We start from the raw sequence: 24,787 nt of genomic DNA, 5'->3' as shown, positions 1-24,787 counted from the left end.
TCTTGGCCTTCTTGATCATCTCTATCCAAAACAGGGATCTCTGCTGTAACGTGACATTTTCTAACACTCCCATAGGCTCTCAGAAGGCGCCAGAACGTTGAATGATGACTTTGCAGGCCATGGCTGAAAAACAGTAGCGCATTTGGATAGTGGTCGATCTGAGAACAATGAGACTGGCGCACGCGTGCACGAGAAGAGTCCATTTTACTTTCTCTGTCTTTGAACGAAAACAACGACTCCCGCTCGGAATATTATCGCTTTTTTACGAGAAAAATCACATAAAAATGGATTTTAAACAGCGTTTGACATACTTCGAAGTACGGTAATGGAATATTTTGAAATTTTTTGTCACGAAACGCGCCGGGCTCGTCACCCTTCGTTTCCATTCGGATAGTGTCTTGAACGCACAACAAAACGCCGCTATTTGGATATAACTATGGATTATTTGGAACCAAAACAACATTGGGTGATGAAGTAGAAGTCCTGGGAGTGCATTCTGACGAAGAACAGCAAAGGTAATCCAATTTTTCTTATAGTAAATCTGAGTTTGGTGAGTACCAAACTTAGTGGGTGTCAAAATAGCTAGCCATGATGGCCAGGCTATCTACTCAGAATATTGCAAAATGTGCTTTCACCGAAAAGCTATTTTAAAATCGGACACCGCGATTGCATAAAGGAGTTCTGTATCTATAATTCTTAAAATAATTGTTATTTTTTTTGTGAACGTTTATCGTGAGTCATTTAGTAAATTCACCGGAAGTGTTCGGTGGGAATGCTAGTTCTGAACGTCACATGCTAATGTAAAAAGCTGTTTTTTGATATAAATATGAACTTGATTGAACAAAACATGCATGTATTGTATAACATAATGTCCTAGGAGTGTCATCTGATGAAGATCCTCAAAGGTTAGTGCTGCATTTAGCTGTGGTTTTGTTTTTTGTGACATTATAGCTTGAAAAATGGGTGTCTGATTATTTCTGGCTGGGTACTCTGCTGACAATCTAATGTTTTGCTTTCGCTGTAAAGCCTTTTTGAAATCGGACAGTGTGGTTAGATAAAGGAGAGTCTTGTCTTTAAAATGGTGTAAAATAGTCATATGTTTGAAAAATGGAAGTTTTCGGATTTTCGAGGACTTTGTATTTTGCGCCACGCCCATCATTGGATATTGGAGCAGGTGTTCCGCTAGCGGAACATCTAGATGTAAAAGGTTAAGATCTGATATTCTGCACAGAGCAAGGTGACACGGTAGGCCAACGTCATAGGCCTAGCGTCAACCAATCACATTTCTCAAATCCTTTCAGGATAAATTCAAGATACATTTGGAGAGGACAGTTGGGATTAACTACTTACAAAAAGCATGCTTCTGACGAAGAGCTACACAAGTTAGTAAACAGCTATATTAGACTAAAAGATATAAGGTAATGATGTCATACTTGAGTCTCTCCATGCTCATTAGTTGCTCATTGAACATAATATGTGCAGGTACTTCACTCAATCCCATTTTAAGTCTCCCTTCCTCACAGTTTAACATTCAATGAGAGCTGAGACCAACCAGAAAAGTTTCCTTGGCCAAATATTCCCAGATTTTCACACGTGGGCTCTCCTTTCTGTATCACCAAATTTTGCACGAGGCAGAAGAGTAAACTACGTGTGGCTCAATTAGCTCGTTCGGTGCTGCAGGAGCAGGGGTGTGTTACTGACGGAGCGCACGCGCCACTTCTCACGGTGCTCATTTAGTAAAGTAAGATCAAAGCTGAATCAATGTCTTGAAAGATCACATAATATTTCATTTGTATTCTACATAACATAACCAAATATAATAGCATAGTATAACACTACTTACTCCACCTATGCCTTTAGTGTTCCATGTGGACCAATTTATCATTTCTGAAAAGCTATCCAAGGATTGTTCCAGTGATATTGATATTGATTCTTGTAGAATACGTTTCATTTTCTTCCATATCCTTATAGCTTTCTTAACTATGAAGTTGTTAATGTTCTTAGCTTTATCCTTTGAAAATAGACACATAAAAATAATATGTACCCATTGTTCCTCTTTAGTGCATTTAACTATATGTCATAAGTAAAAGCCTTGGGTAGCGAATTATTAAAATTCCAATTCTGGAAGGTTAAAACCACCCTCAGACTTAGGAAGATGCAAGACTTCCCTTTTTATTCGCCCAGATATATTTGTTTATTTTTTAAACTAGGCAAGACAGTTAAGAACAAATTCTTATTTTACAATGAAGGCCTACCCTGGATGACTCTGGGCCAATTGTGCACCACCAAATGTGATACAGCCTGGATTTGAACCAGGGACTGTAGTGACACTGAGATGCACTGCTTTAGACCGCTGCGCCACTAGTGATACTGATTGAAGTCTTATGACCGAGTATACATTTTTAAAGAAGGTCCCGAGCTAGCAATGAGGAATTGGCCCAAAAGCGTCCCTCTTCCGGGGGGGGGGCGGAACTGATTGAATCGGCCCGGAATCGGGTGTCGGACTCGGCCCGGAAACAAAATGAATGACTACCCAGAATCGGCCCAAGTACATCAGGCCGTTTCCGTCTACCGGAATTCAATCTTTCCAGAATCCCCCCATAAGCGACCCGATGCAAATTTAAATAAATGTATACAAAATTACCCGATATAGTAATTTTAAATATTACTATTATACATTTTATACATACAAATTTTACCCATCCACAAACAAACATTTTGTGTCAGAGGAAACACCATACACCTGGTGACCGTGTTAGCGTGCATGTACCTGGCCTGCCACAGGAGTCGCTACAGTGCGAAGGGACAAGGACATCCCAGCCGGCCAAACCCTCCCCTAACTCAGACAACGCTGGGCCAATTGGGCGTCGCCTCATGGATCTCCCGGGCACGGGTCTCGAACCAGCATCTGTAGCAACGCAATTTGCACTGCGATGCAGTGTCTATGACCAAAGTATCAAAATACTAAAATACCACACAAAACTCTTAAAGAATTTAATTTAAATGTTAATTGTATTGTTTGATCACAGAAACAATGACAAAATATGAAAAAATGCATTATTAAATGTTATTTATATAGCAGCCTGTGTAATCATCTGCCAGAGAGTAGCCCCAATTGGCCCGAGCCCCAAGTAATACATTTGGGCCAGATAACTATCACCAGAATCGGTCCGAGCCCCAAGTAATAGATTTATGCCAGATAACTCACACCTGAATCGGCCCGAGCTCAATCCCTGCATCCTAGCCATAAGTAATACTGCTGAAGGCGGCCCAGACTCGGGCTACATGACGCCAGCCAAGTCTGACTCTTAGCCGAGTTCCCCAACTCTCAGCCGGAATCGGCCCAGATCTACTGTGATAGCTGGGTCTTCAGGGGGGTAATTGGTATTACCAAAAATAAATACAAAAACTTTGGGAGCTATGCCATTCTAAAGAAGTTTATTCTACCTGTAATATTCATGGGAAGATTATTCCATTTAATTAGATCTGCTTTCATATTGTTGAGTAATGGAATAAAATTATCATTATATATTTGTGTTTTTCATATTTTTTGTGTTCCCCTTAAAGGGTATCTGTAGATGATGAGTTATTATTTTTCTTTTTCCTATTGCCATTATAATTATATATTTTTTTCACGTAAATTGTATATCCTGAGATTTTGAGTATTCTGAAAATATTTTGAGCAAAGTGGGCATTGAGTTTTCAAAATTGGTCAGGTATATCAAGAGATCGTCTGCAAATAAGTTTAGTTAATATTCATGTTTACCAAAACTGATACATGTTACATTTGGGTCCTGTCTAATTCTTTCTTCAAGCAGTTTAATTGCCAGTGTGAACAATAGGGGGGAGAGGGGACATCCCTATCTTATGGCCCTTTCTACAGCAATTTCGTCAGATAATGTACAGTATTATTCGTGTATATTTTTGCTTTGGGACATTTATACAATATCTGTATTACATTTATTATTTCAGCTGGAAAGTTGAACTCTTCCAAAGTTTTGAAAAGAAAAGGCAATTCAAGACGTTCTAAAGCCGTTTCGGCATCAACAGCCATTATTGATGAATCTACATCTTGTTTTTTTTTGCGTATTGTATTCAACTGAAACATGTTCTTGTATTTGTTTGTGTCTATTTTTAACAAAGCCTGTTTGATTGACATGTATCAAGTCTGGTAAGACTTTTGCCATTCTATTGCTTATACGCTTTGTTATTTTTTTATTGTCACATTTTATTTAGGGTATGGGTCTATGATCAGCAGGGGACTCTCCAGATGTTCCTGGTTTTAAAATAACTGAAAAAAAAACAGTTTGATACATGGAGCTATGAAGTACTGAATTGAGTGACATGCATGTTGTCATTGGCGTAAATCGGGGGGCTACTTGTCACAAAATGTTAAATAGAATTCTATGGAAAAGCCACCTATTCCTGGTGTTTTTCTCCATGCGAATGTTTTAACAGTCTCTAATAATAGCAACGAGAGGCAGTACATTAGGAAGTATTTTCAGGAGGCATTTCATATTGTTGCAGAGACAGTGGCCTTGATCAAGCCAACATTTTCAAGGTTACCAGGCAGGGCCTTGGTGTGTTGCCATCTATCATGTTGGAAGCGAAAGGACATCGCAGTAGTCAAACGAGCCACATGTCTGGCTTATGACCAGGTAGATGTCTATAGGTTGTATTTGTGTACAGTGTGTGTGTGCATGTGCGTGTACACATGCGTGTGCGAGGGAGCATAATAGACAATGTTTGCAGCACTCCTGTAAGGGCAACACACCCTGGATAGCAGTTGTATTGCAGCATTGGCCAGCACTACCGCCACCTCCTTGCCAAACTGGCCTATGTTCTTGGAACAGGCAGGAACCCAGACTAACAAGTAACAGCATGCCTCTGAAACAGCACTATAATCTCAGCTCTATTTACAGTTTGCCCATAACAACAGATTTAAATTCAGCCTTTCTCTACCCTTGTCCTAACCTTAACCATAATGATCCAAATAGGACAACAGGCCCAGTTGTTGTCAGGGCCATATTGAACCGAAAAGATAATAGCCTCATACTGTCTGAGCTATTATCTGAGCTCTCAGTCTCTCGTTCTCTCTCTTGTCACAAGAATTTTCATCCCAATGTTATTAACTCAAAACTCACTATATGCTTTGACCAATTCCCCGGGGGTTGTAAGGCCCCGGTTAATAGAAGAATTCGACAAAGTCCCAGAAGTCTGCAAAAGGTTAGTTCTTTATTCAAAGAGCTCTGCCAATCATAAAAACACATAGCCTTTTATACCTTACATTTGGTCATACCATATGTCATACCCCTTACAAATGCCCCTCCTCTTCTTTAACACTGTCAATGCTTATTTACAAGTCTTCTTCAACACATACATTGCTTATCATATCCTGCCCCATGTTACATAATCTACTGCAAGCCTAAAGGTTTCTCCCCTCCCTAGGTGGGGAAATCTACTTCCTGTTATCAGTTTCACAGTGGTCACAAGTTGTCTACCACAAGCTGTCTGTTAACAGTTCCTCTTTTTCTTAACTTGTCCTATGCACACACATTAGTGAATTATACATTTATACATTTTCAGGGTGGAATCATTTAGTCAAAACCTTGAACCTATAAATTCCATTATCACTCTCCATCCAGGAGAGACAGGCTTTTCATCCAGTGAGAACAGCAGGACTCTTTGGTGGATCAAAGGAACTTTGGAGAACTTCAATCTCCACCATGAATCAGAATAGACGAACATATCAAGTGGCTTTAGTTTCCCTGATAAAAACTTTTAGAGGTTTTTGGACAACAGATTGGGGGTGGGTAGAGAATGGCTAAACATTGTTTAACCTCTTGACGGTCGCCTAGGATAGGGGGCGCTACTGCGATTTTTGAAAAACATTCGTGCCCATTTTAAACGGCCTCCTACTCAAACTTAGAAGCTAGGATATGCATATAATTAATACTTGTGGATAGAAAACACCCTAAAGTTTCTAAAACTGTTTGAATGGTGTCTGTGAGTGTAACAGAACTCATATGGCAGTCAAAACCCCGAGACAGATCGTAACAGGATGTGGAATTCTGAATTGCGGACTCAACTTCATCACTTTGCCTATAAGTCACACCGTGAGCTATGGTTCATTGAGCACTTCCTATTGCTTCCACTAGATGTCCCCAGTCTTTACAAAGTGGTTTGAGCCTTCTACTGTGAAAACTGACAGAATGAGAGTCTGTGGAACGTGGTCACATGGGGAGGGCCATCACCATTATGACGCCGGCGCCCCTGGCTACCCTCCCCTTTCGAAACGTTTTGAAAGACAATGCAATCGTCCCCCTTGAATGTTATTGGAGCTCTGGTTGAAAAAGGCCCTAAAGATTTATGTTATACAAGGTTTGACATGTTTGAACAAACTTAAATTTAAAAAAAATCCATTTTGGTAAGAGAGGAGTCCCGCGCACGACGGTACTTTTGGTGCAGCCTTCAGAACGTGCTAACAAGAAGACATAAAGGATTCACTTTTTCGAACGAAAATACATTTGTTGTGGACCTGGGAATCCTGGAAGTGCCTTCTGATGAAGATAATCAAAGGTAAGGGATTATTGACAATAGTATACAAGACTAGATTTGATATGCGATTGTTCCAAGATGGCGCTGACCTGTATTGCTAGCCTATTTTTTCTGAGTATCGCATCCCCTTTTATCGCAAAGTGTGATTACCCAGTAAAGTTATTTTTAAATCTGGCATTGCAGGTGCTTTCAAGAGATGCTAATCTATAAATCTTAGAATGACAATATTACATTTTAAAAATGTTTTCGAATAGTAATTTAGTAAATTGTAGCGCTGTTTCACCGGACGCATTTGAGGGAAAATAGTTAGTCAACGTCACGCGCCGATGTAAAATGCTGTTTTTATATATAAATATGAACTTTATCGAACAAAAGAATGCATGTATTGTGTAACATGATGTCCTAGGAGTGTCATCTGATGAAGATTGTCAAAGGTTAGTGCTGCATTTAGCTGTTTTTTGGTTATTTGTGATGCATGTGGTTGGTCGGAAAATGGCTATGTGGCTACTTTTACGATATACTCCTCTAACATAATCTAATGTTTTGCTTTTGCTGTAAAGCCTTTTTGAAATCGGACAACGTGGTTCGATTCAGGAGAGGTGTATCTATAAAACGATATAAAATACTCCTATATTTGAAAAAATATATATATTAAATTTTGTTATGCTAATGTCGATAGGATTTTTCGCTGGATGTCCGTCCCGAGCCCGTCCAGAGGTTAAAGAGTCAACAAAATGCTATCGAAGAAAGAGTTTAGACTGATACTTTGACAGCTATAATCCTTTTCAACCCTTGGTCTTTAAAGGATTTTGTCTATAAATGTTTTTGACTTCAATAGCACATTGTAGATGCACTGCCACCAGGACCAAGTATTTAGGTGGCAATATAAAGGAGATGATGATGTGACCTCTACATTTTACGTTTTTTAAATTTTAGCAGACGCTCTTATCCAGAGCGACTTACAGTAGTGAATACATACATTACATTTTCATTTCATGCATTTTTTTTTGTACTGGCCCCCCGTGGAAATCGAACCCACAACCCTGGCGTTGCACACACCATGCTCTACCAACTGAGCCACAGGGAAGGTGTGTCCATATTACGGTGTCCATATTAGGACAGCATCAGCAACTTCCATGGATGCAGTCCTAATATGGACACAGTAGTGATCAGGAAGAAAACAAATTTTAATAAGGTGTCGGTGAACATACCAGGGTGGTGAAGATGTAGTGGTAGTACTCCGTCATCATTCCCATGGCTAGAGCCTGTGGGAAAACCACAATACTGACTATGGTCAAAGTGCATAAACAAATATACAGCATGTGTGAGTGCAGAGTAAATCATTTTTATGGAGGACAACTTACCTTATGCAATGTTGGTAGGAATGCTGTATATAATTAGCAAACTGAACACTCGACACAATACAATGTCATCTACTCTGCCCGAAAATGTGTGTTTTGGTAACAGATATGAGCACTTCTCATTAACAATGTGGCAGAGATTAATCATAATGTCTCAAACATGCCTGTGAGCAGAGGCAGAGTTGCTAATTAAAACTGTATTTTGGCATAGAGCATTCATTATCGAAACACAGTAATGGAACTGTAATATTCTAAAAGGAGATAAACGAGGAAAATTAGATATCCAAATGAGTCTGATTCAGATGAACAGGAAATGAATGACCAAACTGTAGGTACTGCACCTGAAACCAGAAGTATGAGGTATTCAAGGAGGGATCATTCTGGAGCCAATTCATATGAATACATCTCCAAGTCCAAGAAATCTGTCAAAGTCCAACCCGTCTCTGAATTTCAAAATGCTTCTGAGAAAGACCTAAGACAGACACTGACCTGTTTCAGGATCCAGGCGGCCATTTCGTGGTCGCAGTCAAAGATCACGTGGAACTCCTTTGCTTTCTTCATCTCTTTCAGAAGTGGCTTGGCGTCCTTGGTCTCCGCCGGCAACTGTCGGATCTTCAAACGAATGTTGTATCGGGATGGTGCCTTGATCAGCTCCTGCAACCGAATAAGACCTGGAGACCAGAAATGGACACCTTATTTGAAAAATATGTATGACATTGAAATTACTATAAGTGTCATTGGTAAGGAGTACAGTTCAGATGCAAATCTTTAAAATAAACCAGCCCAAATACATCATCAGTCCGGTGAAACCTGTGCCAGCTCCACGCACCAGGCCTCCAGTGCGCCTCCCCAGCCCGGTACGTCCTGTGCCGGCTCCCCGCACTCGCCCTGAAGAGCGTGTCATCAGTCCGGTGAAACCTGTGTCGGCTCCACGCACCAGGCCTCCAGTGCGTCTCCCCAGCCCAGTACGTCCTGTGCCGGCTCCCCGCACTCGCCCTGAAGAGTGTGTCATCAGTCCGGTGAAACCTGTGCCGGCTCCACGCACCAGGCCTCCAGTGTGCCTCCCCTGGCCGGTACGTCCTGTGCCGGCTCCCCGCACTCGCCCTGAAGAGTGTGTCACCAGCCCTGAGTCTCCAGCGACGGTCTACAGTCCAGAGCCTCCAGTGATGGTCCACGGCCCAGAGCTTCCTGCGCCGGTATCATGGCCGGAGCCTTCCTCTTCACCGGTGCCAAGTCCAGGCACGGCGTCCAGTCCTGCTCCATGGCCAGAGCCTTCCTCTGCTCCGGTGTCCAGTCCAGGCATGGCGTTCAGCCCAGCTTCATGGCCGGATCCGTGGTCTGAACGGGTGATACGTCCCGCACTCGAGCCGCCACAAATGCTAGTTGCCCACCCTAACCCTCCCCATCCAGGTTCAGGTTTTGCGGTCGGAGTCCGCACCTTTGGGGGGGGTTACTGTCACGCCCTGACCATAGAGAGCCCTCGGGGTTCTCTATGGTGTTTTAGGTCAGGGCGTGACTAGGGGGTGTTCTAGTCTTTAATTTCTATGTTGGTGTGAGTATGGTTCCCAATTGGAGGCAGCTGATGATCGTTGCCTCTAATTGGGGATCATACTTAGTGTGGTCCTTTTCCCACCTGCGTTGTGGGATATTGTTTGTGTTTAGTGCTATGTGCGCTACGAACTGCACATTCATATATTTATTTGTTGTTTGAATTTCACCTCAATAAATATGTGGAGCTCTATTCACGCTGCACCTTGGTCCACTTATTATAACGATCGTGACACTCTCTCTTCCATAGTTGATCTGATTGTCCCACTCACACTTGTCAAACATACACATAGGGCAGTATTCTGACTCTTCTGATCGCTTGCAAATCATTCAGTGTTGTCAATGGAAGACTTCAGAATGCCACCCATGATACAGTACTGAAGAACTGTCAACAGAGCTCTGTACCAACTCAACACATACTTTCTCATACACCAAAAAGCACTTTACATCAGCAGAGTCCAGCTTCATCGAAGAATTCACACACTGCACTCTATTCTAGCATGGAATGACTTAAATATATAGAGTCAATATATCAGCAGAGTCCAGCTTCATCAAAGAAGCACCTTAAAAATGCTCATTCACACACCACTCTCTATTCTAGCGTTGAATGACTTAAATATATACAGAGTCAATATATCAGCAGAGTCCAGCTTCATCAAAGAAGCACCTTAAAAATGCTCATTCACACACCACTCTCTATTCTAGCGTGGAATGACTTAAATATGTTAGTGTTGGAAAGCCGCAGTCAATCCATTCTCACTTTCTCTCTCCCAAGGTTCTGTTCGGATTTGAGCCTCTGTTTGCCTGACTACTCCCCACTAGGGAGGCCCCATATAACCTTACCACCGCCTCATACTGAGCAACAATCCGCACCTTTCATTTTCCCACCCGCACTCAGTTGAAACCTCTCAGAGAGAGACTGATGGGATTACAATGAGTTTCTCCTCTCCACCGAGGACTTCTGAGCCTTGGGATGAAATAGGGCTGGATTGATGGTAGAAATTATTACTTGTCATGGGTCTAAAAATTGATGGGATGGGGACGGAGTCTGGGAGAGAGAAGAAAGGGGTTTTGAAGAAGCACTTTTGGACTACTCAGACCTTTTTTGTTGGGATGATTCTCCCTCTGGAGTTTCAATATGGATTGCTGTGAAATAAGAATAAGGAATGTGTTCTTTCGTATTAGAAGTAAATACTACAGTTTTTTGTGAGTAAGATAGGTATTTCCAAATTCCATACTCCAGGGTATCTCTCCCTTCTCTGTTTTGCTCCGTAGAGACACTTGGGAGGCGTTAAGCGGAAAATGGTTCCGGGGGGAGCTCAGCATTTGGGACACACTGTCAGGGCCGATGTTTGTGGGGCTCTGGATAATGCCTTCTGACTTTCCCTACCCGATCCTCAGAGGGCTGTGTGTAAATATTTTATTTTATCCCCTCTGATAGTTCTTTCCGCCAAACGTCAGATAGGCTCCAATCAGGGATAAACGTCCTGGAGCATGGAGCTGTGTGATTACAGACTGTGTGTGTGTGTGTGTGTGTGTGTGTGTGTGTGTGTGTGTGTGTGTGTGTGTGTGTGTGTGTGTGTGTGTGTGTGTGTGTGTGTGTGTGTGTGTGTGTGTGTGTGTGTGTGTGTGTGTGTGTGGTTGACATCACCCAGGCTCTCTCACCCCGACTCTGTCACTGTGAGGTGGTGTGTTAACCTCTCTTGGGCAGTATTTTCACGGCCGGATAAAAAACGTACCCGATTTAATCTGTTTATTACTCCTGCCCAGAAACTAGAATATGCATATAATTGTTTGATTTGGATAGAAAACACCCTAAAGTTTCTAAAACTGTTTGAATGGTGTCAGTGAGTATAACAGAACTCATATGGCAGGCCAGAACCTGAGAAGATTCTATACAGGAAGTGCCCTCTCTGACCATTTCTTGGCATTCTATAGCCTCTTTATCGAAAACAGAGGATCTCTGCTGTAACGTGACATTTTCTAAGGCGCCCATAGGCTCTCAGAAGGCGCCAGAACGGGGAATGATGACTCTGCAGTCCCTGGGCGAAAAACAGTAGGGGATTTGGATAGTGGTCGATCTGAGAACAATGAGACTGGTGCGCACATGCACGTGAAGACACCATTTTCTATTATCGCTATTTTACGAGAAAAATCGCATAAAAATTGATTTTAAACAGCGTTTGACATGCTTCGAAGTACGGTAATGTAATATTTTGAAAAAATATTGTCACGACATGCGTCCGCGCGTCACCGTTCGGATAGGGACCTGAACGCACGGACAAAACAGAGAATATTTGAACATAACTATGGATTATTTTGAACCAAAACAACATTTGTGGTTGAAGTAGAAGTCCTGGGAGTGCATTCTGACGAAGAACAGCAAAGGTAATCAAATTTTTCTTATAGTAATTCTGAGTTTAGTGAACGCCAAACTTGGTGGGTGTCAAATTAGCTAGCCCGTGATGGCAAGCTATCTACTCAGAATATTGCAAATTGTGCTTTTGCCGAAAAGCTATTTTAAAATCTGACACCACGATTGCATAAAGGAGTTCTGTATCTATAATTCTTAAAATAATTGTTTTGTTTTTTGTGAACGTTTATCGTGAGTAATTTACTAAATTCACCGGAAGTTTTCGGTATGTTTGCTAGTTCTGAACGTCACATGCTAATGTGAAAAGCTGGTTTTTGATATAAATATGAACTTGATTGAACAAAACATGCATGTATTGTATAACATAATGTCCTAGGAGTGTCATCTGATGAAGATCATCAAAGGTTAGTGCTGCATTTAGCTGTGGTTTTGGTTTTTGTGACATTATATGCTAGCTTGAAAAATGGGTGTGTGATTATTTCTGGCTGGGTACTCTCCTGACATAATCTAATGTTTTGCTTTCGTTGTAAAGGCTTTTTGAAATCGGACAATGTGGTCAGATTAACGAGAGTCTTGTCTTTAAAATGGTGTAAAATAGTCATATTTTCGAGAAATTGAAGTTGTAGCATTTTTAAGGTTTTTGAATATCGCGCCACTCGATTCCACTGGCTGTTGACTAGGACATACCCGAGAGAGGTTAACCTAAAAAATGCTCCCCCGAGGAAGAAACTATCATCAGGCTTGGTTTCGAGTAACCTTACCTTTAAATAATGTCTAACACCTTCCCTAGAGCCCTTTTTAGGGGAATCAATGCAAGCTAGTGGACGGTGTTATGGAGATGAGGGTGATGATAAATGGATGCATCCCAAATTGCACCTTATTCCCTTTAGAGTTGACTACTTTTGACCAGAGCCCTATGGGCCTTAGTCCAAAAGCAGTCCACTACATTGAGAATATTGTGCCTATAAGGACAAATACAATGAGGAGGAGTGGAACAATGGCAAATCAGATGACTCATTGCAGTGGATGGTGAGTTGGACCATTCACCGTGACCTTAGCCAAGGTTAATACACTGTCACCATGCTACAGTGGCGGCTCTCTGCAAAGTGAAATGGATGTGACAAAAACATGGTCACCCTATCACGAGCCATTAATTTCAAGGAACACCGAAGAATAAATCCTGATGGTTAATCTATCCTCTTGGTCATACTAGATGTACCAGTTGATTGTAAAAGGTAAGACTGAATCCCTAATCAACATCTAGCCCCTATGCACTTGTGTAGATAGAACCAGATTGAATAGGTGTAGTAGCTTCATATTGCCCTCTGAAAGGACAGTATGAGCTAGGGGTCGATGTGTGATTCAGGGTAAGACACCTCATGACACCAATTTAGTAAAAAGAGTTGTACAAAATTCAAAAGGCACTTGCACATCTGAGCAATCTTTTTGCAGGTGCATGGCAACAGTTGAAACAGGATGAAGGAAAATGCACACTGCTCTTGATAGTATCACTGATATTTAATAAACTTACGTATCGGCCTCACGGCCTTCGTCAGAGCTTTTGTGAAAAAAAATTAAATTTACATTTACATTTAAGTCATTTAGCAGACGCTCTTATCCAGAGCGACTTAAAAATTGGTGCATTCACCTTATGATATCCAGTGGAACAACCACTTTACAATAGTGCATCTAAATCTTTTAAGGGGGGGGGGGGGGGGGGGTTAGAAGGATTACTTTATCCTATCCTAGGTATTCCTTAAAGAGGTGGGGTTCCAGGTGTCTCCGGAAGGTGGTGATTGACTCCGCTGTCCTGGCGTCGTGAGGGAGCTTGTTCCACCATTGAATAAATTAAATAATAATAATAATAATAATAATTAAATCAGCACCCCTATGTAGAACTAGCCTCACCCACATCCGTTCCACGCATGGAAAGGGGTTGGAGGCAAAGGAAAAATAAATAAGTTCTACCAAACATAACAATATGCATTTCACAAACACTACAAAAGTGTATAAATAAGACGTATTAAACACGTCCATAAATTTATTTGGAACCGTTTTCCTGTGTGGGGGTGGCAGAAATATTCACACTTCGTCATATTGTTGCACTGTGCGCATCCTCTGCATTTATTGCTACCATATGGAAGAGGGCGTAACAGAGCCTGGCTGATTTTCTTTTGTGGCTGGCAGTTGGCATGAACCAATTTATCGCGTAAATTGCGACCAAAAATACAGAACGTCAACTGAAGAAACCACAATTGGACATATTCGGCGATAGACTCACCATGCAACCCATGTATTTGTAACACAGTATGTTCAACAAGTAATTACGTTCCATGAAGTGGACAACCTTGTCCTTCCGAAGGATCGTAAAATAAGAGACAGACATTGCGATATGTTGTCTTCTCTCTCAAGTCGATGAGCACCCTCACTTTGGATGCAGTAGGCCTTGTTAAAATATAACAGTACTCAACGGTGTAAAATATTACTGTGCTTGTAAAAATGTACATCATGAGCCACTTTGCAAAGTCACAGCAGGCGATCCGGCAGATGGATACAGGAGTGGATGAGGACCCTCAAAGGACGAGTCTGTCTTTTATTCATGGATGGTGTCAGCTTTCACATTCATTCTGCATGGCATTAATCTGAGGAGACTCGGGGAGAGGGTGATTCTGGGCAATGTGTTTTTTCAGGGCTGCTCACTCATGTAGAGGGCTCCAGTTTTGACGTGGAGTCCACCTGGAGGACTTTGAGGGGGCTAAAGATTTCATGGCTAGACACTCAATGCTAAACTCTTAGGGGAAAGAATAGAACAGTTCTACTCTTCTGCACCTATACACATTTTGGGAGGAGCACATTTAACCTGTTTGGGATAGGGGGCAGTATTTTCACGGCCGGATAAAAAATTTACCCGATTTAATCTGGTTACTACTCCTGCCCAGAAACTACAATATGCATACAATTAGTAGATTTGGATAGAAAACACTCTAAAGTTTCTAAAACTGTTTGAATGGTGTCTGTGAGTATAACAGAACTCATATGGCAGGCCAAAACCTGAGAAGATTCCATACAGGAAGTGCCCTGTCTGACAATTTGTTCTCCTTCTGTGGCATCTCTATCAAAAATACAGCATCTCTGCTGTAACGTGACATTTTCTAAGGCTTCCATTGGCTCTCAGAAGGTGCCAGAAAGTGGAATGACGTCTCTGCAGTCTCTGAGTGGTCAGGCAGGGAACAATGACACTGGAGATGCGCATCCACGAGACGACTCCATGTTTTTCTTTCAGTCTTTGAATGAATACAACGTCGCCCGGTTGGAATATTATCGCTATTTTATGAGAAAAATAGCATAAAAATTGATTTTAAACAGCGTTTGACATGCTTCGAAGTACGGTAATGGAATATTTTGAAATTTTTTGTCACAAAATGCGCTTGCGCGTCACCCTTCGGATAGTGACCTCAACGCACGAACAAAACGGAGCTATTTCAATATAACTATGGATTATTTTGAACCAAAACAACATTTGTTGTTGAGGTAGAAGTCCTGGGAGTGCATTCTGACAAAGAACAGCAAAGGTAATCCAATTTTTCTTATAGTAATTCCGAGTTTAGTGAGCACCAAACTTGGTGGGTGTCAAATTAGCTAGCCTGTGATGGCCGAGCTATCTACTCAGAATATTGCAAAATGTGCTTTCGCCGAAAAGCTATTTTAAAATCTGACACCGCGATTGCATAAAGGAGTTCTGTATCTATAATTCTTAAAATAATTGTTATGTTTTTTGTGAACGTTTATCGTGAGTAATTTAGTAAATTCACCGGAAGTTTGCGGTGGGTATGCTAGTTCTGAACATCACATGCTAATGTAAAAAGCTGGTTTTTGATATAAATATCAACTTGATTGAACAAAACATGCATGTATTGTATAACATAATGTCCTAGGAGTGTCATCTGATGAAGATCATCAAAGGTTAGTGCTGCATTTAGCTGTGGTTTTGGTTTTTGTGTCATATATGCTTGCTTTGAAAATGGCTGTGTGATTATTTTTGGCAGGGTACTCTCCTGACATAATCTAATGTTTTGCTTTCGCTGTAAAGCCTTTTTGAAATCGGACAATGTGGTTAGATTAACGAGAGTCTTGTCTTTAAAATGGTGTAAAATAGTCATATGTTTGAGAAATTGAAGTTATAGCATTTTTGAGGTATTTGTATTTTGCGCCACGCTCTACCATTGGATATTGGTGAGGCGTTCTGCTAGCGGAACGTCTGTCCCTAACAGGTTTAACCCCTGGACTTATGCAAGGTATAAGTACCTTGCTCAAGTGCATGACAATTCATCTCAGGCTTTTATTGCCCAGCCCAAGACTCAAACCTGCAACATTCAAGCTACTAACCTTTCGGACACCTACAACACCGATAAAATGGTTTGTTTGTGTTTGAGTAGCAGTTTGAGTTTATACTCATATCTTTTTTTGTCTTTCACCATTTGATCATCATCATCTTCTTCATCATCATCATCATCAATCATCCAAGATATCTGTACCTGTACCTGTGCTGTCGTCATAGACCACAGTGACCGTCCTCCATTTGAAGAAGTGGACCAGTTCCAGGATGGCCCGGCTGAGGGACTGGAAGTCTGGGTAGAGGCTGACATAGTACGAGTCCCTGTTGTCCGACACCTGGTGCTTCCACTTGGTCTGGATGTGGGGCACCCCCAGGGCATTACAAATGGACTGGACTGCGTTAGCTGATGAGCTGTGGGAGGGGCCAAAGATGGCTGCCACCCCCAAGGACAACTGGTCACAGGCTGGGGGGTAGGAGGCAGAGAGATTTATGTTTAGGTGGAAGCCTTCGGCTCGTCTCAGCTCTACTGTCCACACAATTCACCATGGGAATACTGATCAAGAAAGACCCTAGTCTATCCCTCATTAGATCAAGATGGATGTCATTGAATCAAGAGGACTATCGGTCCCACTTTGCATTGAATCACATGGATACTAGTAACCAGTATCCATGTTCAACTACTTCAACTAGTAATTTAACTATATTTTGCAGTAGCTTGGTGGTAGTTGAACTCAATTCAAATAAATTTGATTTTTCTTAAGGGTAGTTTTAGTGTAGCTTAACTTGTTCCAGTGCAAGGTAATCAGTAGCTTTGTAAACTATATTTTCAGAGCAGCTTCCCCAACACTGGAGTAAGTACATAGCATCTTGATTTACCTAATTAGACTATAAAGCTTACTATAATATAAGTTCTCAGCCTGAACTTGATACTTTTTTTGTTGCCATTTGTCACTTACTTATTACAACATTTCTAATCAAATACTATAACCATATTTCTTGTATATAACTTCATTGAGCACATCAGATGCAATCAGTTTGTAGGTAGCATCAGCAAAATAATTCTCAACAGCTAATCGGAGTCATTCTCAATAAATGTATATTCCCACATTTCACGCCCGCAAAAAAACAGACACCCTTATTTTTTTGTCACAATCTCCCACAAACAAATTAACAAACATAAATATCTACTCCCAGAGATACTCAGCATTCACAATTCTAATAACAGATGTAGCTGTCCTACTATCACAACCTGTATAATTTAGACCACCCTCTTGCAATTATTCACGATAACCTTTTTTCATGATAGATTAATAATCATTCATTCATTAATAAACAAGGGAGCCTTACTCAATCTATCATAATTCATGTGAAGTCTTCCAATCACAACTTTGATCCCTACCGCCATATGCTCCCACCCTACCAGACCTTCGCCTCAACTAAACTGGAACTGATCCACTGCAGGACTGAACGGTTCCGTTACAGCACCATCCCAGCCATGGTTTGCATGCTGAACAGTTGACAATCAACATAATTTTTGCCTATATCTGTTGTTTATTGTATTTTAGTACAATCAATTGTACTCACAATTCAGCATTTGGCTACCATTTGTACTAAAATGTTCTGTTGAAAAAAAACAGTAAAAGAATCTCTCTCTCTCTCTCTCTCTCTCTCTCTCTCTCTCTCTCTCTCTCTCTCTCTCTCTCTCTCTCTCTCTCTCTCTCTCTCTCTCTCTCTCTCTCTCTCTCTCTCTCTCTCTCTCTCTCTCTCTCCTCTCTCTCTCTCTCTCTCTCTCTCTCTCTCTCTCTCTCTCTCTCTCTCTCTCTCTCTCAGACCTGGATTCTGTGTGCACTTTAGTTGTGGAATTGTCCCAAAAATTCTAACCCCGCCCATCTGACACTCCAGGCAGGCTCAAACAACCGATCAGAATTTATTTTAACCCAAGGGTGTATTCACTAGCAACCAAACAGAAGCAAACGGCTATAACAGGGAGGGACTAACCTGAACATATCCAATAAGAAAGGCTTGTTTTCTTTGCTAATAGTTTACCGATGCAAAACATTTTGCTACGATGTGCACTAATGAACACACCCCAGGTCTGCTTCCTATCCTCCTCAGCCAATCACCTTTTCTGGAGGCCTCAAAGCTGTCAAAGATGTTTATTCTCTGAATGTCATATGTGAGTGTGGTGTTGGGCAGCAGGGTGCGGTTCCTGTTGATTGTGTTCAAGGCAAATTTAAAGGCGAGTTCTTCTGCTCCCGACGGGCCACTTTCGATGGATTCAAATATTCCTCCTGAAGGATAAAAGAACAGGCGAAAGAATAACAAGGTTAAATCTCAATTTCCTCCTCCCATAATTACAATGGATTCTCCTCCAACACAACATATGTGACATTGAAGTGTGGGCAGATGATGGATATTGTGAAGGCTATTATAGCTGTGCATACTCTTTCCCAGGACATTGTAACTATTATTTTCTCAGCTCCCTTCATGTCCTTTCCTATTAAACAATGGTGTCATAATCGACATGCGTTAATTGATATGAGCAGTGGAGAGAGAGCTAGCTTTATTATGGTGTTTTGGACTGTCAACTGAGGAGAGCTGCATTTGCATTCACTTACTGGTCTGTGTAATTAACAATAATTGGAGGGGACGGGAGGTGAGTTAAGGGGTCATGACTCCCTCTCTCTCCCTTCTAGTTCAGACACCTTATCAGGGAGGTTCAGTTTGTAGACCGTGGACCGCTAACGGTTAGCACTACCATAAACAGCCCAAGGATCCTTCCACCCACACCGTCCAGACCTCTCAGTGAAGTGCAGTTACCATGGTGATTGGAGGTCTCTCTCTCTCTCTCAGTAGTGAACTAAACCCCTTTGAACTTTTTAATTATTAACAATCTCCATGATTGGAAAATGCTGTCCAGATGCTTTGCTTTCATGCTGTTCAGAATCATGAACCGAATTGACAGCAACTAATGTATAGTATTGAAAGGACTCTAAAAACAATTACAGATAAGGTTATTATGTAGTAGTAGTTTAACATCCAAATACCTCAATAAATAATCCATAGACCTCCTAATAATCCCAATAACATTCATGTATTAGATGATAGTACCATCAACCAAAGACTTATATGTAAACTCCCCTCAAATTTCAAAGTCCACCATTCAACAAAGGAATAGCATACCCCTGAGCATGGACTTTGACTACATCTGACTAGATCTGTTCTGCACCACCCAAAAGCTTTACTCATTACTTCAAATTGAATGACTAAAGGGGGAGGATGAATGAAACTCAAAGAAACATTTTCAGATGCGTCATTCCAGAGTTCAGGAGTCCAAAGTTTCTTCCCCATAGCTTTGTTTCCTGGGCGAGCTGAGAGTTTGACGTGATCCAAGCTGAAAGAGTTTCACTGAGCATTAAAGCCTGTTTATTGATTCAATTATAGCAGAGAGAGAGAGAGAGAGAGAGAGAGAGAGAGAGAGTAGGTAGAGACAGAGGAAAAAGAGAGAGGGAGTGAGAGGAAGAATGAGAGAGAGGGAGTGAGTGAGAGGAAGTGAGGGAGAGAGCAAATAAAAGAGGACCAAAGCCCGCTGTCCCAGACACTCTGTAATGGGAGAAATACTTAAGGAGGAGAGAAAGAGAGATGGAGAGAAAGTGTGATGTGAGAGACCAAAGCAAAAGAGCATAGGAAGATGGGAAGATAAGGAGTGAGGACAGATAGAGGGAGAGAGGGAACAAAGAGAAGACCTCCTAGCAGTGGCAGGAGCAAAAGCAGTGACCGAGAGAAGAAGAAACAGACCCTAGCAGCTAAAGGCTTCATCGATAATTGTCATCACCATGCACAATTCTTCTGTGGATTGAACATCACAAATGCTTAACTGACACATCGGACTGCAAGCTATTGCATCACTGAGAGAGGCGATCTTAGAAAGCTACAGTGACTAACGAGAACAGAGTCCTGCATGGAGTTACAACATGCCCCTTCAAATTGACTTGACCTGCTCAGTGAGTCCCAAAATGAGTGCTTCCTGCATTGTACTATAGTTCCACTTTCATGCCAGGGAAAAAGCTATGCATAGAGGGGAAAAGCTATGGATACAGTCTCTTTAATAGAGACTTGGAGAGGGCGTTATAATTAGGGTTGCAAAGGGTCGGAAACTTTCGGGTAAATTTCCGGAATTGTTCCGGAAAATTTCCATGGGAGGTTAAAACCTGTTGGGGACCTGATCCCGGTATTGGGATTTATTGTCAAGAGACCATGGCGGGAAATTCAAAACTGCAAGAATCTAATAATTTCAATTTCTCAAACAATCAACTATTTTTCACCATTTGAAAGATAAACATCTCCTAAATCCAACCACATTGTCCGATTTCAAAGAGGCTTTAAGGCGAAAGCATAAAGTTAGGTTATGTTAGGAGAGTACATTGAAAATAGCTGTGTGTAATGTTTTGTCAATTCAAAGACAGGCGTCAACAAAAGTAGATAACCAGCTAAAATTATGCACTAACCTTTGACAATCTTCATCAAATGACACTCCTAGGACATTATGTTATACAATACATGCATTTTTTGTTCCATCAAGTTCATATTTATATCCAAAAACAGCATTTTACAGTAGCGGTGAAATTCAGAATTTTTTTCCCCTCAAATGCTTCCGGTGAACAGGGTTACATTTACAAAATTACTATTCAAAAACATTGGTAAATTATAATATTGTCATTCAAAGAATTATAGACTAACATCTCGTAAATGCTACCACATTGCCAGATTTCAAAATAACTTTACTGGGAAATCACACTTTGCAATAAACGGGGTGCTGTGCTAAGAACAATAGGCTAGGATATACAGGTTAGCACCATCTTGTAACCATCTAATATCAATAATACTATTGTCAATAATCCGTTACCTTTGATTATCTTGATCAGAAGGCACTTCCAGGAATCCCAGGTCCACAACAAATGTGGTTTCTTTCGACAAAGTTCATAATTTATGTCCAAATAACTCCAAGTTGTTCCATGTCGTTAGCGCTTCGGTAGGCTACTCAAAAGTAGGGCGGGGGGGGGGGGGGGGGGGGGAGTCACGACGAAAAGTAACAAAAAAAAATCTATTTACGTTCGTTCAAACATGTCAAACGTTGTTTAGCATCAAACTTTAGGGCCATTTTTAACGTGAAACATCAGTAATATTTCAACCCGACCTCTCCTGTGTCTTGAAAAACTATTTTTGAAAAATGTCGCGCCTCACATGAACTCACATGAACGCGCAGGTGCGCGCAATAATGAAGTGACGACATCCCAGGGACGTCAACTTCTCTTCCTTGTCATCCGGTATCTGTTCATCATAGACGCTTCAAAAAACTTTATAAAGATCGTTGACATCTAGTGGAAGCCGTAGGAAGTGCGAAATGAATCCTTGTCACTGTGTGATCTATTAGCAATGACTCGAAAATAGTACAGCCACAAAATTCTCATTTCCTGGTTGTATTTTTCTCAGGTTTTTGCCTGCCATATGAGTTTTGTTATACTTACAGACACCATTCAAACAGTTTTAGAGAATTCAGAGTGTTTTCTATCCAAATCTGTTAATAATATGCATATCCTAGCTTCTGAGTTGGTGTAGGAGGCAGTTAAAAATGGGCACATATTTTTTTTTCAAAATTCTCAATACTGCCCCCTAGCCCCAACAGGTTTTAAGCCCTGGAATTTGGGGAATTTTTCTTAAATTCCTCAAAACAGTTAGCTTATAACGGTGAACCGTTTTTTTGTGGGATACACATGTGGCAATTCTAGGTCTTGTGGCATATTTTGGTTAAACTATCCCCAATTCAATGGAATTGCAACCCTCTGCATGCACAGTGCATTCTTCCATCACATGTACAGCTGATTCTCATGATCTTGCACACTAATGAGATGCTATTGAGCCCGCACTACTACACGGTCTGAGCCAAGGACTACATGCTTTCTGGTAAGTTTTGATTACAGTACTGGGTGGGGTGAATATATTTTATATGACATACATGATTTGTTGTTAACTAGTAAACAGTAGCCTACAGCAAAGTGTGTTTAAATCATTTATAACTTGTTAACAATTTCTGCCAGTTAGTTTTTTCTATCATGTGGGTTTTAGCTTGCTTGAGCCTGCTAACTGAGGGGTGTTAATTCACCTGTTTCCATACATATTTCATTTTAAAACATTTATCTTACAAAAGAGTTGTTTAATCTAACTGCTTAACTATTTATCTGTACATGGAATTGTATTTGGTGTTTTTTTACTCATTTTATTCTCACCATTACAGGAAAATGCCACAGGCACTATCTGATGTGTGGAGACATTTCACTGCAGCTAATGTAGAAGAAAAAACTGTGAACATTTGCAAATACTGTACCAAATCATATGTGAAGAATGCAACAAAGATGCAGCTACATCTGGCCAAGTGTATAAAGTTCCCTCAGGGCTCACAACAAGCAACCTCTTACAAAAGTCCCTCTACTTCTATTCAAGGTGAAAATGATGAATCAGACACCTCATGGTGTCAGCTCATGGTTCTCCTGGAATCTGAAGTTGTTTTTACTAAATGGAGGAACGTAGTCAGAGAAAGGCTGATGAATGTCTTGCTCGAGCTGTGTATGCAACTGGTTCAGTTCTGATGTTCACATGCAATGTGTATTGGAAGAGATTTCTGAATTTTCTTCGCTCAGCATACACCACTCCAACCAGACATGCTTTATTTACTAATTTGCTGGATGTAGAGTTCAGCAGAGTTCAAGTGAAGGTCAAGCAAATCATAGAGAAAGCAGACTGTATTGCAATCATCTCTGATGGGTGGTCAAATGTTCGTGGGCAAGGAATAATTAACTACATCATCTCCACCCCTCAACCAGTATTCTACAAGAGCACAGACACAATGGACAACAGACATACCGGTCTCTACATTGCAGATGAGCTGAAGCAGTCTTCAATGACCTTGGACCACAGAAGGTATTTGCACTGGTGACAGACAATTCTGCGGACATGAAGGCTGCTTGGTCTAAAGTGGAGGAGTCCTACCCTCACATCACACCCATTGGCTGTGCTGCTCATGCATTGAATCTGCTCCTCAAGGACATCATGGCACTGAAAACAATGGATACACTCTACAAGAGAGCCAAGGAAATGGTTAGGTATGTGAAGGGTCATCAAGTTATAGCAGCAATCTACCTCACCAAGCAAAGTGAGAAGAATAAGAGCACCACATTGAAGCTGCCCAGCAACACCCGTTGGAGTGGTGTTGTCATCATGTTTGACAGTCTCCTGGAGGGGAAGGAGTCTCTCCAAGAAATGGCCACATCACAGTCTGCCAATATGGACAGCCCAATCAAGAGGATCCTCCTGGATGATGTATTTTGGGAGAGAGTGGTAAGCAGCCTGAAACTCCTGAAACTTATAGCAGTAGCCATTGCACGGATCGAGGGAGACAATGCCATCCTGTCTGATGTTCAGACTCTGCTTGCACATTTAAGAGAAGAAATCTGTACTGCCCTGCCCACTTCACTGTTGCTCCAAGCAGAAGAAACTGCAGTTCTGAAATACATCAAAAAGCGTGAAGACCTCTGCCTGAAGCCCATACACGCTGCAGCGTACATGTTGGATCCCAAGTATGCTGGCAAGAGCATCCTGTCTGGTGCAGAGATCAACAAGGCCTATGGTGTCATCACTACCGTGTCTCGCCACCTTGGCCTGGATGAGGGAAAGTTTCTTGGCAGTCTGGCAAAGTACACTTCCAAGCAAGGGCTTTGGGATGGAGATGCAATACGGCAGTAGTGCCAACATATCTCATCAGCCACCTGGTGGAAGGGACTTGGTGGATCTGAGGCTCTTTCCCCTGTTGCCTCCATCATCCTCCAAATCCCACCAACATTAGCCGCCTCAGAGCGCAACTGGCCCTTGTTTGGGAACACAAACACCAAAACACGCAACAGGCTGACCAATACAAGGGTTAAAAAATTGGTGGCCATCCGGGCAAATGTTGGGCTTTTTGAGCATGACAACGAGCCATCCTCAACAAGGTTGGAAAGTGACAGTGAAGATGAGGCCTCAGAGTATGATGTTCAAGAGGTGGACATTGAGGAGGTCCAGGGAGAAGACATGGACACCTGAGAGGAAGACAACCAAAGCTTTAGTTTCTAGACCATTATTTTACAGATGTATATTGAAAACGTTTTTGGGAAACGTTGGGGATCCTTTCTTTTGTTGTTCAGTGAAATCATCCCATGTGAAGAGTCAACTCATTTAATTAAAGTTCAAGTTTTATTTTATTTCTATTGGAAGGATTTAATCATTTGCAATGATGTCTACTTATGATAAGGTAAAAGGTTTATGTTTCTGTCTTCATATGATATGGTATATATAGCCAATGCAAAAAATATCTACATTTAAATGGTATGAATATTTATTTGCATATATTTTCATTAATTCCCATATATTCCCGTTAATTCCCGCAGAAAGTTTCACCTTTGAATATTCCCCAAAATGTGCAACCCAAGTTATAACACAGAGCAAGATAGATCAGAAGCCCCATTGAGGGGGAAACAAGTACACTCTTAGAAATAAAGGTGTTATTTGGAACCTAAA

At 41.3% G+C, this 24,787-nt stretch overlaps 1 protein-coding gene across 1 annotated transcript in view; it reads right to left on the bottom strand.

The window, feature by feature from the left end:
- LOC106607558 (glutamate receptor ionotropic, kainate 2) overlaps positions 1–24,787 on the bottom strand; it is a 234,682-nt gene that overhangs the window by 157,139 nt on the left and 52,756 nt on the right. Inside the window, exons 2-5 of the mRNA XM_014204602.3 lie at positions 18,301–18,468; positions 16,383–16,640; positions 8,409–8,590; positions 7,770–7,823 (exon numbers count right to left, since the gene is read on the bottom strand). Coding sequence (XP_014060077.1) covers positions 7,770–7,823; positions 8,409–8,590; positions 16,383–16,640; positions 18,301–18,468 — 662 coding nt within the window. The remainder of the gene's footprint in view (positions 1–7,769; positions 7,824–8,408; positions 8,591–16,382; positions 16,641–18,300; positions 18,469–24,787) is intronic.

This window comes from Salmo salar, chromosome 06, assembly GCF_965601325.2.
Source record: "Salmo salar chromosome 06, fSalSal1, whole genome shotgun sequence".
Lineage (NCBI taxonomy): Eukaryota > Metazoa > Chordata > Actinopteri > Salmoniformes > Salmonidae > Salmo > Salmo salar.
Note: the sequence above shows the minus strand (reverse complement) of the source record. Positions and strands in the feature narration are given on the sequence as shown.